The sequence below is a fragment of the Pteropus medius genome, unplaced genomic scaffold (assembly GCF_902729225.1).
Source record: "Pteropus medius unplaced genomic scaffold, Ma_sr-lr_union100, whole genome shotgun sequence".
Taxonomy (NCBI): Eukaryota; Metazoa; Chordata; class Mammalia; order Chiroptera; family Pteropodidae; genus Pteropus; species Pteropus medius.
This window is the reverse complement of record NW_024347791.1, coordinates 1,746,143-1,761,129: the sequence shown is the minus strand read 5'-3', so window position 1 is coordinate 1,761,129 and position 14,987 is coordinate 1,746,143. Positions and strand designations below refer to the sequence as shown.

The following is a 14,987-nucleotide window of genomic DNA, read 5'->3' as shown; positions in this document are numbered from 1 at the left end:
TGATTTCTCCCACCTGCATGTAATCTGTACATTCCCTCTTTAAAATGCCACAAACTGTCATTCTGAGAAGCATTTTTCTCAGGCTGTTGAAATCTTATTTCAAGGCATATCCTCTTTTTAGCTCGAATAAAAATCTTATTAAAATTGTTGGAAGTTCTTACCTGGACACTACAATGATTCAGTCTGTTTACCAAGAAACAGTCATGACTGACTTTATCTTCCACCAATTGGTGAGGTAGGCAACGATTATGTTGCCATTGACTGTAGCCATTGACTAATTGGAGGTGTAGGGACGACTTAAGATCACAGTTAAAAGTTGAGCTTGAAATTAAAACCCCCCTTTTTACTCTAAATTATGCATTCTTTTCAAAATGTTTTTTATTCATTCATGAATCATGTTTTATAAGCTTGGTAATATTGTAAACAAAGTGGCCTATGACAGGCCAGTATGAAGACACTTAAACGCAAATGCACTGCTAATGCACAGTATTGGTGTGGCTGAAGCAGACGCAGCATGGCAAATGGCGGGAGGATGATCATGAACCACCCTTCACGTGAACTAGATGATTGTAGCTGGCTTCCCAGAGGTGGAATGTGGATCCTGCATAACACTGACTTGGAAATAGAATCAAGTAGTTATTAGGTCATCAAAAGTAGGAAAAAGGATGCAATCCAGTATATGCAGGTATGGTGAGCCTCGTGTACACAATGATCTAGACAAAAATGAAGGAGTAATTTATAGAAGTCAAGGGGACGGGCTGTTACCACTATAGAGCCCTTCCTGTAGGGTTCTCAGGATGATGGAGTGTGAGAACTCGCATAAACCCTGGCTCCTCCCATAGACCCTGATTATGCCCAGTTAAAATCTCAATTTTTTTTTTTTTTAAATCTTAGTTTTTATCGAGATTTACACGGGCAGAAGATAGTGCATTTGTGAGCGAAGTACAGGAACCTGCAAGGGACATTAAGCAGTCAAGTGAGACAGGGCTGAGGGTTCTCCTGGGAAGGCAGCCATCCATGCCTAGTGTGTAAAGAACTTCAGTCACCCAGGTTTGCATGGCTGAAGCTTCTTTTCATTAAAAATAGCTGGGATCTCTCTAGTCTTCCCTGATCTCTTAGACCAAAGTACCCATTAAGGAATGCCATTTGAAAGATCTTATTCACTATGGTGACCATAGTGCTTTCTCCAGTATTTGAGGCCACATAGGGGGCCCCCAGTAAGCATTTGCTGAATGACCATTGAAGCCGGACAGGCTGGGCAAAATACCTAACCAAAGATAAGGTAAGGAGGTCTACTTCTTGGTGGTTGTGATTGAGAATGGAGGCTGGCAAATAATTTAAGTACCTAAAATAGTTGCTGGTCTTACTTAGTGAGGAGTGGGAAATTAAGACTGAGAAGTTGTGGCAGGGTTTTGAGACTAGATTGAGCCTGATTGTAGGCAGCAGGATGCTATCCAAGGTTTTTGTCAGGACTGTTTTCAGCAATCAACTTGGTGGTTCTAAGCAGGACGGATGAAAGAAGGGGACAAAGAAATGAAGTGTATGGAAGCTGATGTGAAATGTTTTGAGAGCGTGAAACTTCCACCGGCTCACCGGCTGCAGCAAATCCCCCTGGACTGCATCATAGTCTGCAAGAGGCAGCTTGGTGCCAGTCCAATTCTGAAAGCCCTTGGCATCTTCCACACCGCTTGAATGTGTACTTTTTAATACTCAACTCTCACTGAAAACTCCCTAAGAAGTATGCTTTATGCTCTATCTTCCTAATAACTCTAACAAAGTCCAATATATTTTTGCTTAGTTTTTGAGGCTCAATTATTTTGATTAAAATAGCTTTGGAAATTTTACTCAAAAGCTGAGATCTTCTTCACCTATACAATGCTATCGCTTCTGCCAACATCTTAAGTTGTATCAGACTTGGTGAGATGTTTCTAGAAAGCTTAGTATACCTGGCAGAGTAATTATTTTCCAGTGTCAAGAAGAGAACACTAGCCCCTGATAAGAACAAGTTTACATATCTTAAATGTCTGTAGCTCCGATCTGTTTATGACACATTGCTTTGAGGGTGCCAGCTTGAGACTGTCACCAGCCCAAGCCAAGCTTGATCACAATTTACAAACCATTATGATCGCCACCTGGTGGGACATATCAGGACCTTCTGCAGAAGTCTCTGTGAGCAGCAACCCCGCCTCACCTAACAAACACCGTGCCCAGCTTCACCTCTACTAATGACTTATGTCTTTGAGGGTGGCACACAACCAGCAAGCACTCGTGTGTGTGGAAATGGACTTCTTACGGGGACTTCCATAAAGGACCTCGCAATTGATAACACTCCAGGAAAGGATAATTTCATGGGGTTCCAAGAAAAAAAATCTAGGGTGTTCACCCTCTAAAAGGAAAACTAATAATGCTCAAAAACAAATGATGGAACCAATATTACGAACTCCAGACAGAAACTTCTGTATCTCACCCTCCCTCTCCCAAGGGCTACTTGGAGAAGCAAGAGGGGCTGTTAATCATGGTGCAGGCATGTGATGAGGTTACAAGACTGAAGAGACTCATGCTTTATTCCATCTGGCAACACGCTTTGGAGGGCAATTATCAGACAAAAGTCCCATCAGGCATCCAAGGGCCTCCCGGACTTGGTGGATTTAAAATCCTGCTCCTTTTAAGTTTCTTCCTCTGAAAGATACAAAATGTTAGAGAAATGAGTCATGTCAAACTGGTGAACTGCTTAGGATTTTTAACACCACCACTAACAGTTAAGCCTTTAGATCTCACAGGTTAACAGATTATTTCCTGCAGACACCAGCTTGTGAAGCAGGAAAGACAGCTTAAGTAACCTGTGTAACTACCTGGAGCATCTTTTCTCCTTCAGCCCACTGGCTAACATCAGGGACTCCTACTGTCCTCCTCACCCGAGCCTCTAGAACAGCCTTCAGATCAGCGGTCCCCAATCTTTTTGGCACCAGGAACTGGTGCTCCTATGAGAATCTAATGCCTGATGATCTGAGGCAGAGCTGAGGTGGTGATGCTAGTGCTGGGGAGCGGCTGCAAACACAGATGAAGCTTCGCTTGCTAGCCTGCGGTTCCTGCTATGCAGGCTAGTACCAATACATGGCCTGGGGGTTGGGGACCCCTGCTCTAGAAGACCACTCTCCTCCCTATCCCCTTCATGAGGCCTAAAGGCTCTTGAAGCAGCTCCAGGAGTCGGAGTGAATGCTACTCCAGAGTAAGCCTCGGGGGACTCTCAACAGGTTTTGCATCAAAGCTCGAAGGCCCAGAGGATGCACAGCCAGGTCCTAGCTAGCCCACCGCTCCCTCGAGCCTCCAGAGCAAGGCCTGCTACAAACCTTCTTCCTCCTCTTCCTCCTCCTCCTCATCCTCGTCGTCCTCGTCAGAGCTGAAGGTGCCATCGGGCAGGCTGTAGACGCGGATGACCTGCTTGTTGGGGTCCTTGAGGATGAGGTACTTGCCCTCCTCCAGCTTCATGCAAATGTCGATGACACAGCGCAGGATGCCCCAGGCGTTCTCCACGCTCAGGTTGATCTGGCTGGCAAACTCATTGGGCTTGAACTGCTGGGTGCCCAGGATGACGTGGCGCGAGGAGTCCTTCACGTGGTACCGGGACACGTAACTAGTGGGGGAAATGCGGTGTTAGTGGTGGGGGTGGCCCAGAGACACAGCAATACCTGGGGGCAAATATCAGTTACATGGGGACACTGAGCATGATGCCCTTCCCAAAGCAAAGGGGAAAAGGCAAGCCCTCGTCTTTCTACCGCAGACCCCTGGCCAGGACCCTCACCCAAGCTTGAGGTACTCGGATCCGGCCAGCAAAGCGCAGCAGGTCCACCGGGCCAGCTTGTAACTGTTGTTCTTCAACTCGGTAGCAATGACGGCCCCTCGCTGAGAGTCCAGCTTCTGACGCCAGTCGACGCCATTACAGTGCTGCAGAAGGAAAGCCCAGGTTACCGAGCAAAGGCAGGCTCCTACCGCCCAAGGCTCCGGTGCCTCCTCTGGCAAGGAGGAGCTCCCAAGTGGGCCTGACCAGGATGGGGGCGAGGCCGCTGGTCAGTCAGAGGTAAGACTGTTACCATTTAAGAGGCAAAGACATGGTTGCTACCTTGCACAGCATTCAACAAATTGCAATTCCTCTCTTCATAAGAGCTTACTAGACACATACACAAGTTAAAAACAAGTGCCATATAAATGGCAGAGGCAAGTGTTTACTACACATTGCATGATAAAAAAAGGGTTTCATAGAAGAAGAGTTGCAGCTAACCAGATGGTGAATACTGGCAGAGGCCGGAGGTGCAGTGATGAGAGGCATGGAGGGGAAGACCGCATTGGGGGGGTGGTGGTGGTCAGAGTCTGACGGTGAATCTGCACGTGCACGCAAAGCAGGAGACCCCAGAGATCATCTCCTCCAACCCCGTTTTCTAGATGTGGGAACCAGAGTAAAGCGACTAGATGAAGGTCACATGGCAGAGGTTCCCAAACTTTCTTGGTTTATGGCAACCCTAGGCCAAAAGAAATACTGACAAGTCCCTTTTATTAAGTAGTTAGGTCCGACCACTTAGGAATTGCATTCTGATAGATGTCTCTGTGTTTCCCTGTGCTGTGGCATTCTAAGGGTTTTCCCACAAATCTGATGCATGACGGAAGCAGTGCTTTGGACAACTGGCAGAGGGAAACTGAATGGGCTTGTGGGAGGAGGGAGCTGGGGAGGCCAGTTAGGAGACAAATGGAAGATACAGCATACTGAATACGGTCTTAACTGGGGTGCTGCTGGTGAGATGCAGAGCGTGAGAACACAGATCATACCTGACAGCAAAGGAGAAGTGTGCAGAAGAGTCAGAGATGTCTGAGGCCCTGAGCCTAAGTGAGCAAGAGAACGACAAAACTGATGGACAGCCAAGACAAAAATGACACAGAATGAGGACACTGGAAAGGCAAGGTATTTTAGCAGAAAAACAACAGAATGGGGAGTCAATGGATGAGTGAATGGATGTTGCTGTAAGCCTCTAAGTTTTTGTTAATTTGTTATGGAGCGGGAAAAAAAAAAAAAAGAAAAAGAACCTAATATAAGGCTGTACGAAAAAGTAAGAAAGACAAAAAGAGCTGTGTACGGGGCTGACCCTAAGAGAACACTCCATAAGGGTCAAGTAGGAGAGGAACCAGCCAAGAAAACATGCAGAGGAAGCCGAGAAATATGTGAGACCAGAGTAAAGCAGGTAGTGACACAGAGGGAAAAGCCACATAGATACAATGCCAAATGCTACAGGGAGGCCATGGTGGAAAAGGGTGTCGTCCCAGAGCTAAGGTCACCGCCAACCTTCCAGTGTGCTCTTCCAGCCAGGCTGGGGGCTAAGGGACACCTGGCGATGATTATCAGCAGCACTGAGGGCGAATCCCTTGGCTCTAATGAAGGCAGAGCTCAGTGGCTCTCTGGGTGCCATGTCACCGGACACTCCTTCAACACAGGAGCTGTCCTTCCCACCGAGGATGCTTTATTTAGTACAGCAGCACTGGGGAGCACTGCCGTCCACTTCGAATTCAAGCGCTAAGCCCAGGCAGCTTCGGAAAGGACAACAGCCCAACAATCACGGCACGCCGGCACGAGCGAGAGCAGAGAGGAGGACAAACGAAAGCAGCACGTTTCATCGCAGGTGCCTCTGCAAGAGCCAAATCTGAGCTCATCTTAGAACCTTGGAGTTCACTGCGTGAAGGAGTTGGAAACAGAATACGAAGATTGAAGAGAAGATAGTGGCTACGGTAAGTGAAAGAACAGGTCAAATAAAAAGAGCTGGCGGGCTTACAGGAAACCTGCCAACCCAGATAACAAGATCAAAATCAGACGCTCGCAGAGGGCAGAAGCCAAAGGGAGGTCAGAATGGAAGAGAGGGAGAAAGTCCAGAGGAAGGCAGTGACCCTCGCACACGATTATTTTTTTTCTTCTCAATTAGGAACTATGCGGCAGAAAAATTCAGAGGACCAAAAGAAAAAAAAAAAAATTTTGGTAATATAAGTAATGCAAGGGGAAAAGAAATAGGCTCTCAAACGCTAGCCTGTGACCACACGCCCTGCAGGAAACACAGATGCGGCGCCCCACCAGGGTGATAAGGTGCGCCTCACCCTGGAATCCCACTCGTTGAGAGTCTTGATGTTGATGAAGGACACTTCCCCGTTGGCTCCAGTCATGACACCATCGTGCTCACAACGGACGATCAGGTCAATGTCATCTCCAAGCTTCCACCTGCGATAACTGCAACGGAGAAGGGACTCATTTGGTCACCTGTGATCCTGAATTTCAGATATTTCATCCCATACAGGGCATGGTCTGTGCACACCCCACCAGAGGTGACATACCGGTACGCAACAGAGGCGATTTCGTTCTTATCCATGTCATCCTCCACAAACGGGTTTGGGTTGGGAAAGTTGTATCTTTCTTTCCCCTGCAAAAATGAAAAAGGTGTACGTGACAGTGCCAACTTGTGGCCAAGCCAATCAGCCAGACCCTGCGCCTCTGCTTAGTTACAGCCCAGGCCAGGTCTTTGAAGCCCTTGAGGGGGCTCTGAGCTCACTGTGTATGTTGTCTGCCTATTTGCTCCCCACAAGTGTAAGCAAGCACCCCACAAATCACAACAGACTTTAACAGCCAGCGTTTACCAACTGCTTACATGTGTTGGCTGCGTGCTCCGTGTTCTCATTTAATGAGCAACTATGTCCCTCCCACTTTGTTTTTCTCCATTGTATATGTTTTTAGGATTTACTGTTTTTCCTTCTCCATTATAACAAACCTTCCCGGGGGCAGGAACTTCGTACTTAAATAGTATATTTGTCAAATAAGCAACCTTCACAACGTGTTTATGTGAAACAAATATTATCAATGCTCTATTTTTACAGAGAAGAAACATGTCCTATACTGCAAAGGTATGAAATAGTAGATCTAGGGTTCAAAGTCAGGCAGTGTGACCTCAGAGCCCAAGGTCAGAACTCACTGGCGACAAGCAGGGGCCCCTTCTGTCCTGCTCAATCCCATCAGCCCAGAGCCTGCTACAAAGCAGATGCTCAATGAAAGCTGCAGCTGACAAAATAAAACAAATGCCCGGACGCTCCCCGTCCTCACCATCCTCAGGCACTGCTGGGAGAAATTGTGGTTGATGTAGGTTGCTTCCATGGCCAGGTTGCGGGGCGAGTTGAAGGAGTTACCTTCATCCTGAGGGGGCTCGTTGGCCGTCTCACTCACCGTCAGGAGGTCTGCAAAAGCGGCAGCACGGTCATCACCCACAGAATGAAGAACGGTGCCACGGGGAGACGCAGCCATCCGACTGACAAAGGCCCTTCCTTCAAGGGCCTTTGTCATCCGCGAATGTGCGTGGGACACCAGGGGTGGGACGTGCAGGGGAGGAACCGGGGGGCGCTCCTGGATAACTTCAGATGCTCCTAACATTAACTGCCATCACGGTGTGAAAAGCTAACTCCTTTCAGTCTTTTGGGATTCGACAGGATGTTTGATTCTGTTACTTATTAGATAAAAAGAAGGCCTGAGGCACGGAATGTGATATTATTCTGTTTCACTGCTATTGTTGTTGAGCGACTTTGTTTTCAGTCATGGCCTATCTGTCTGTACAGACATAAACGGTATAACACATATACGTATTTTTTCCTTTATAAATACACTGAAGTAAAAAATCTCATCAATTTCAAGAAAAACATTAAGTAATGAAGATGGTATGGAGAGATGACAGAAGTCAGGAAACTATCATTCAAAAGAGTAACATCTGGAAGCAGAGTTTTGTGGCGCTGTGAGGACTCAAAAAACTGACGCCCCAAAGAAATTGCAGTGACAGTGCCTTCTGTCTCTGAGGAAGCTGGGAAGGGTTCTAACATGGCTGTCAATGCCCACGGGGAGACAGGCCATCTTCTACCCACTCTGCAGTACCAGGGAATTGCTCTGAACCAACAAAAACACTCAATGCCTTTGTGTTATCCCCACACGGGCTTCTTACCAAAGTCAGAGTTGTCCCTCTTGTCAAAGAAGAGCTTGGACCCGACTCTCTGGACGACAATGTCCCAGGAATACACGGAGCGCGTGCAGCTCATCAGTGTGGCCAGAATGGCATCGGTGGCAAACACATTCCCTTGAGTTTTTGCCAGCTGTGAAGAGGACAAAAGAGAGAAAAAGTGAGGACATGCTTAGGTCCACCTACCCATTAACATGGAGCAGAGCGGGTTCCTCTGTAAGGAACTGTCTCTCTCATGCCCAAATACAACCTATGTGCAAGCGCCACTGGCTGAGTAAGGCTGGAGCAAATCAGTCAGTGAGCTTCTGGTGGCCGCCACTGTCCTGGGACACGTGGGCCTGTCGCTCACTGGTCCCTTGCCATGTTCCAGGAAAACACTTCACAACGTTTCCATCCTCACCCAGTGGCATGTGGTAAGTGCGTTTAACCATTAGAGAAGAAATCGAAGGCCCCAGAGAGGCGGAGCTATGAAGCCTGCATAGCCGGGATTCGTGTCCAGCTTTACCTCACGCCATTGTTCGTGGTCCAGCCAGCTGAGTGCCTGTATTTTCACCAAATCCCAAGCCTGACGCAGAACTCTTATCTAGGGGGGTTTCCAAGGCCTAACCCCCGGCTCCCCTGTTCAATCTGGGCCTGGGCTGTAGAAGCAGGTGGCATTCCTGGTGGGGTGTGAGTGATGAAGGGGGTGCACACCTTTCGGATGACAGGGTCGTCTGTGGTGGTGACAGTGTGGAAGATGCGCTTGATGCTCCGCAGTGGCTTCTCACTCCTTGTGGTGACGCGGTCAAAGGCTTTATCGTAGTATTCTAGGGCCCCGCAACACTCACTGCAGGAAAAAGCGGGCAAGACATACAAAGTAAAGAAGATCACCACCTTTTTCTTTTATGTGTTGGGATCTGAAGTCTTATCCAGACGTCTAATATGTGAGAGATGAAAACAGTCTCTGAGACAGGAGATGAACTCTCAGTGCTCGCTCGGGACCCCATCCCCTTAGCTCCCGATGTGGCTCCCGGAACAGTGAATATAACTGATTCAGCTCAACCTCCCGTTTTAGAGTGCGGGGTGGGGAGTGACAGGCACTCAGGCGTGCTGACTTCTGGTCTGGCGCTCCAGCTCCCCACTAAGTTATTCCCACCTACTTGGCCTCTGAAGTAAGAGGCTCTTTGAAATGTCAGGAAAAGCTCTGCTTCTCCTGAAGAACTGCGTTTTTGTTTTTTTTTTCCTGCCAAAAGAGCTATATAGCTTAATTTCTCTTTGGATCAGGAATCCAGGAAGCGGAAAAAAACCTGGAATTTAATATCAGCAAATTTCTTTCTGCTTTCTTCCCTTTCTCTTTCTGCCAAAAAGAGCTATATAACTTAATTTTTCTTTTGCTTATGATGCCAGGAAATTGAAAGAGATTTAAAGTTTAGCATTAGTAAACTTCTTTCTGCTTTCCCTCCCTTGGCACTGTTTTGAAATTCATCTGTTCGTCTTATGCAATGTCTTTTAAGTGGCTTCAGATCCTTCTTGGAAATCCTAGGGCTTAGAAAATATTCATCATCAGCTGGTCCACACACGTGAGCATGGTGGAAGGCAGTAAAAGATGCCACTTACATGTCCTGTGGCTCTGATACCTCCAAGTAGCGCATCTTCATTAACTGAGGAAAGTCCATTTCCTCTTTCACCTCCCAGTCACTACGAACTTCGACTGAAGAGTCTCGGGGTTTCTGTAGTGGAAAAGCATTGGAAGCCAGTGCAAAACATAAGCGAAAGGCAGGTTAACAGTGTGAAGGGCTTTTATTCAATAAACACATTTGGAACATTGACTCCGAACTGGCTGTCTTAGAACACAGAATCCCTGACTCTCAGGAGCCTATAATCTAGAAGAGAACTGAAGGGATCACGAATTCAAAAACAAACGGGAATTCCACCCCTAGGTAATGATGTTGCCCAGGGCACATTAGCTCTTTCTGTTTCTGTATTTCATAAAGCAGCGGTAGCAGCTTCTTTAGACTTCTCTCAGGGTATTAGTTATCTACTCTTGACACAGCAAGCATCATACAGCAAAATGTAACTTCTACAACTGCAACTTCACTCTTGCCTACATGCGTCTTCTATTCTTACAATGTCCACACAAACACTTGTCCAGGAATGTTCACAGCAGCATTATTCATAATAGCAAAAAGGGAAAACAACCTAAACGTCCACCAACAGGTGAACAGATAAACAAAATATTATCCATACAACAGAATTCAACAATACAAAGAAATGAAGAACTGGTACATGCTACAACATGGATGAACCGTAAAAGATGACAAATTGTATGATTCCATTTTGATGCAACGTCCAGAACAGGTAAATCCAGAGACAGAACACAGATTAATGGTCACCTAAGGCTGCGGGGAATAGTGGTTAACTGCTAAAAGGTACGGGGTATCTTTTTAGAGTGATGACTGACCACAGTAATGGTTGATTGTAAGTCTATGAGTATACTAAAAATTACTGAAATGTATGCTTTAAATGGGTGAACTGTATAGTACGTGAATTAAATATAAATAAAGCTGTTATAAAACTAAGCAAACAAAATAAAAATCTAGACAGAATTCTGGCATGGATACACTACCTGCGATTTTTGGTCCCATTTCTGCCTCACTCCGAATTGTTTCTGGAATTTTTTCTGCAGGCGTATACGTTCCCTGAAAAAGATAAGAAAATTGTGCTTTCGGTGCAGATTTTTCAGAAAAATACAGACTTAATAAAAAGAAACAGACCACAGGGGTGCACACTAGACATGCTAGAAGAGGCATACTGTCCCCAAATACTGACCGGCTATATTTTACTCCCATCTATAGAGACTGTCCCCTGGCAGTCCCCACCTGGGCCAGGCTGTGGCTATACCCAGCTCCAGGAGGCTCATAGGAGTCAGTGCGAATGGCGCCCCTAGAGTTATGCCCCAGCAGAAGTGAGCGGAGGTGAGCGCGAGTCTCTTCTTATTTGCCCTTGTTTCCCTTCAGTGCGCATGTCCATTTCAAGTACCCTCCTGCTCATGCTATCTGCCTTCGGAGAATGACATCAGGGTTGAAACAGTGGATTAACTGGCTTTAAGATCTTTTGTTTTTTTGCTACCATTCTCCTGTGCTTTGGCCTCGTGATTTCAGACTGTGATTGGTCCTGGGAGAACTTGTTCCAGCAGGATGGGCAGCTCACCTCTCCTTCTGCTTCGCACTCTTAGGCAGGGTCTGCAGGTTGAACTGCAACATGTTCCGCCGATCTTTATCTCTGCGGAGGTTCCGCTGGGAATTAGGAAAAAAACATCCATGTCAAAATCTTGGAGATTTGGCTCACAACAGACAGTGCTCAATGGGAGGTCATTAGCCTAAGATAGGATGCAAAATCCAAGTTGCACGTTTTACTCTGTGCTGTTATTCTCCAGAATCAAAAGTCTGGGGGTTTAGTTGAGTAAGTACTTGGAATTAGCTTAGGCTTACATTCGCATATGTATTTTTTATTTAAGCAGCTTTACTGGCTTTTATTAGAGTTGCTGAATTCGCCTCTTTATGCAACAAGATGTGGTCCAACTGGACCATCTGCTTAATAAAGCCTGCAACCAAGCAATGAAGTCGGGCAGCTGGCACAGATGCACCTTGTTATCCAGCTACTGGTCAAGAGAAATCTAAACCATTTAAATGCATCCTTGGACCTAATAAAGTTTACTTTAGTACAACTTGTCACCGAATGGCTACTTGGGGTTCACTAGAAGACCTGTGATAATACCTTTTCCTCTCATCAGTACTCACAGGTTTGCATTTTTAGCAGCAGGTTAACAGCCCTAAGATGTAATAGCCCTGAGCTAGTCAGATGCTGGCTCTTGGTTTACCTGTGCAAATCGCATCCGATTCCTCTGGTAAGCGGTCTTCTGTGTGCGTGCTGTATCCACCAGCTGGAAACTAGTTTCATCCTCCTCGTGGAAATAAGCATACTGACTTCCACCACCAAACTGAGAAGAGTATTTATCTGGAGGCAAAGGTGACAGTGTGTAATCACCACTACTTACAGGCTTTACAAATACATACTAGTCAAAAGCCTTGCTATTTAAGCATGGTCTCGGGACCCTCAGCATTGGCTGGGAGCATCTTAGACATGCAGACAGCTGCACCCTGGACCCACAGAATCAGAACCAGCATTTCAACAAGAGCCCCAGGTGATTCATATGTACATTCAAGTTTGAAATGCTATGGTCTAAAGAACATAAGTCAAGACAGAGTTCTGAGGAACTCTAGATAAGCCCATTCCACTCTTTGCCTTATTCCATAAGAATATGAGCTAAGAACTAAACCAATCTACTGTATTAGGATCTTAAAATCGGGAATTTTGAAACTGGAATCCACCTGGCTTCACAGGTTCAGTAAATCCCAAGCAATGAGATGCAAAATGGGAATATGTTCAACAGATTTGTAAAAGGGTTCATAGCTCCCCAAAAGTGGGAAAAAAATTCCAGTATAATAGGTTGAACTTCTTTAATGAACAGGCTAACTTGTGGGGCTATTTGATTAGTGTTCACAGGCTAGAATATGCTCCTAACACCTGAATTATCATCAGCACTTCGTTCCCATTCTAGGGCACCTTCAGATGGAGGTTACTGGGAAGAACAATAGTTTTCCCAAGGCCCTGATCGGGCAGTCAGCAGGAGAACACTTACTCGTGTACCTCTTATCTTGGTATGTGGCACCCGTCCAGTCTGCAACCTAGTAAGAGTGACAAGGGAAGACAGAGCACACAGGTCACTTAGGCAATTCTCTGGTGACCCAGAAACCCCCCAAAGTGAGGACGCTGTGAGGAAAAAGTAGCAGGACTGGCTAACAATGCCTCTGTAAGTGCCCAGCTCGCCTATGACACTGGAAGTACCCAGAGGTTACAGCCCTTCTCAGCTGGTTGCTATAAGGAACACAGAGGTTATGCTTTAGAGAGAATAAAATCAAAAGGAACTTGGAGAGAGGAGCAGCCAGACCCCTGCCGACATGTAGTACCTTTCCTAGCCGATCTCCTTTACTGAATGGCTGGTAGGGCATATCCCGAAATTGCTCAGGGACCGCACAGGGACCCCAGCCTGAGGGGTTGTCCTGGATCACGGGTGTCATGAACTTTGCCATCTTCTAAGACCTTAAAAATAAAAATAACCTCAGTAGCTGCATGAAGAAAGGCCTCAAAGTAAAAAAGGCCTATATGAGGTAAGATGTGAATGATAAAATTAAAAAAACAACACAAAATGGAACTCTGAAATGTTATCTACTCCTTTCATTTTTTTGTAAATAATACCGTGAAGAACACTTATAGCTAACGAAACTGATTTACCACATATCACTGATTTTTTTCACTGTGACATCTTTGAAATGAGTTTGGGTGTCATATCTTAATTGACAGTTTTCCTTTCTTAGTGTTACATAAAATACTGGTGCTCCTTTAATGTAGTAACTTTTTTTTTTTTAAATGTAATAACCATATTCTGGTCCTCAGAAACACCTTCGCCACGGTATACAATATTTAACTTTCCTAAGCCTCAGTCTCTTCTTCTGTAAAGTAAAATGATCTCTGTTTTATTGACATCAGAGCATTATTGTGAAAGTCTTATAGTTAACACATACGGAAGTACCTTTACTGTAGAATGCCACACAATTACTATTCAGACCTGCAAAAATACATTTACATAGACTGCTAAGAAAAATAACATCCGTGAGTATATCCTAAAACTCAACTTTCTTTTCTTGTTCTCCCAATTTTCTATTGTCAATGCAAATCCATATGCAGAGCCAAACAAAATGCCTGACAGGAGGCTGAGGTCACCAGAAACCTTCGGCCATAAAAGTGGCCATACATCAAATGTTCATAAATATTATGAGTACCAGGCACTGTTCTTAGTGCTTACCACACATAAATTCATTAAATCCCCCAACAAGCTGAGGCAAGGGCCAGTATTATCCTTTTTGGAAAAGAAAACTGAGACACAGAGAAGTTAAGAAATTGCCTAAAGTCGCTATGCTAGTTGATGAAAAATTTGCACCATGGCAGTCTGGCTCCGGAGTCCACGCTCCGCCTAATGCTATAGCTCCTCTCAGGAGAGTAAAAACAGGGACTCCCAAGAGATGTGTGACAGATGCCTGACAGTTCCTGTCAAAACTCCATGCCTGTATCCATTGTAATCCTCTGAAAATGTTCACAAGGTGAGTTCCCAAAGGAAAACTCATTAACAAATATTTCTGGAGGCTGGAGAGCGATCAAAGAGCACAGGATACTGAACTTAGTAAACTCTCCTCTTTGTCCCATGACAGAGAGACTAAGGTGTCTTACAGAGGCGACAGCAACAGGAGCTGGGTGGCAGCAACAGAGAATGAACCTGGCAGCTCCATCTTCCAATTCTGAACTTAACTTATACTACAGGAAGAGAACTGAGGGAAGGGGTGGTGGTCCAAACAATTTATGTTCAACAAATATTTACTGAGCTCTTATTTAGTGTCAGACACCATACTAGATACGTTAACACCAGTAACTCCCCCAAACCCCACTTGAGAGGTAAAAAATTGTAGTTCAGCCAAAATGAGTTGATCTGCCCATCGTTTCAAAATAGATTTGATTTCTAGGGTTGTCTGACGTAAGTCCAGCATTCTTCCAATCATATTCTAGCTGGACAGCGGCCTGAAAAGATCTGGGGTTTTATACCATATTTAATGACCAAACAATGATGTCTCAAAACACACTCTTAAAAATCTGCTTGTTCTGTCATAGCTCAACAAGGAAGTAGACCCAAGGCATTCTTCCAGGGAGAGAAAGTACCAGTTTCCACACATGTAAAAGAATAGTGAGCAGAATAGAACCAGTGGGAGAAACTGAGTCCTTCAGTTAAAACGGAGTGACAGCTACATGGGCTACAGGGGCAGGATGGGGAGGCACCAACAGGGCAGTCAGAAGGGGCCTTGTTGCTGGCAC

The 14,987-nt window shown here is 45.7% G+C and overlaps 1 protein-coding gene across 1 annotated transcript in view; it reads right to left on the bottom strand.

Annotated features, from left to right (window-relative positions):
• Positions 1 to 2,532: 2,532 nt before the first annotated feature.
• The window catches only part of EIF3D (eukaryotic translation initiation factor 3 subunit D), a 13,371-nt gene continuing 916 nt past the window's right edge, over positions 2,533 to 14,987 (bottom strand). The window contains exons 2-15 of the mRNA XM_039877775.1: positions 13,034 to 13,166; positions 12,706 to 12,751; positions 11,884 to 12,020; positions 11,214 to 11,299; positions 10,630 to 10,702; positions 9,621 to 9,733; positions 8,718 to 8,850; positions 8,010 to 8,157; positions 7,127 to 7,257; positions 6,367 to 6,452; positions 6,133 to 6,262; positions 3,803 to 3,945; positions 3,351 to 3,634; positions 2,533 to 2,679 (exon numbers count right to left, since the gene is read on the bottom strand). Coding sequence (XP_039733709.1) covers positions 2,666 to 2,679; positions 3,351 to 3,634; positions 3,803 to 3,945; positions 6,133 to 6,262; positions 6,367 to 6,452; positions 7,127 to 7,257; positions 8,010 to 8,157; positions 8,718 to 8,850; positions 9,621 to 9,733; positions 10,630 to 10,702; positions 11,214 to 11,299; positions 11,884 to 12,020; positions 12,706 to 12,751; positions 13,034 to 13,156 — 1,647 coding nt within the window. The 5' untranslated portion in view covers positions 13,157 to 13,166 and the 3' untranslated portion in view covers positions 2,533 to 2,665. The remainder of the gene's footprint in view (positions 2,680 to 3,350; positions 3,635 to 3,802; positions 3,946 to 6,132; positions 6,263 to 6,366; positions 6,453 to 7,126; positions 7,258 to 8,009; positions 8,158 to 8,717; positions 8,851 to 9,620; positions 9,734 to 10,629; positions 10,703 to 11,213; positions 11,300 to 11,883; positions 12,021 to 12,705; positions 12,752 to 13,033; positions 13,167 to 14,987) is intronic.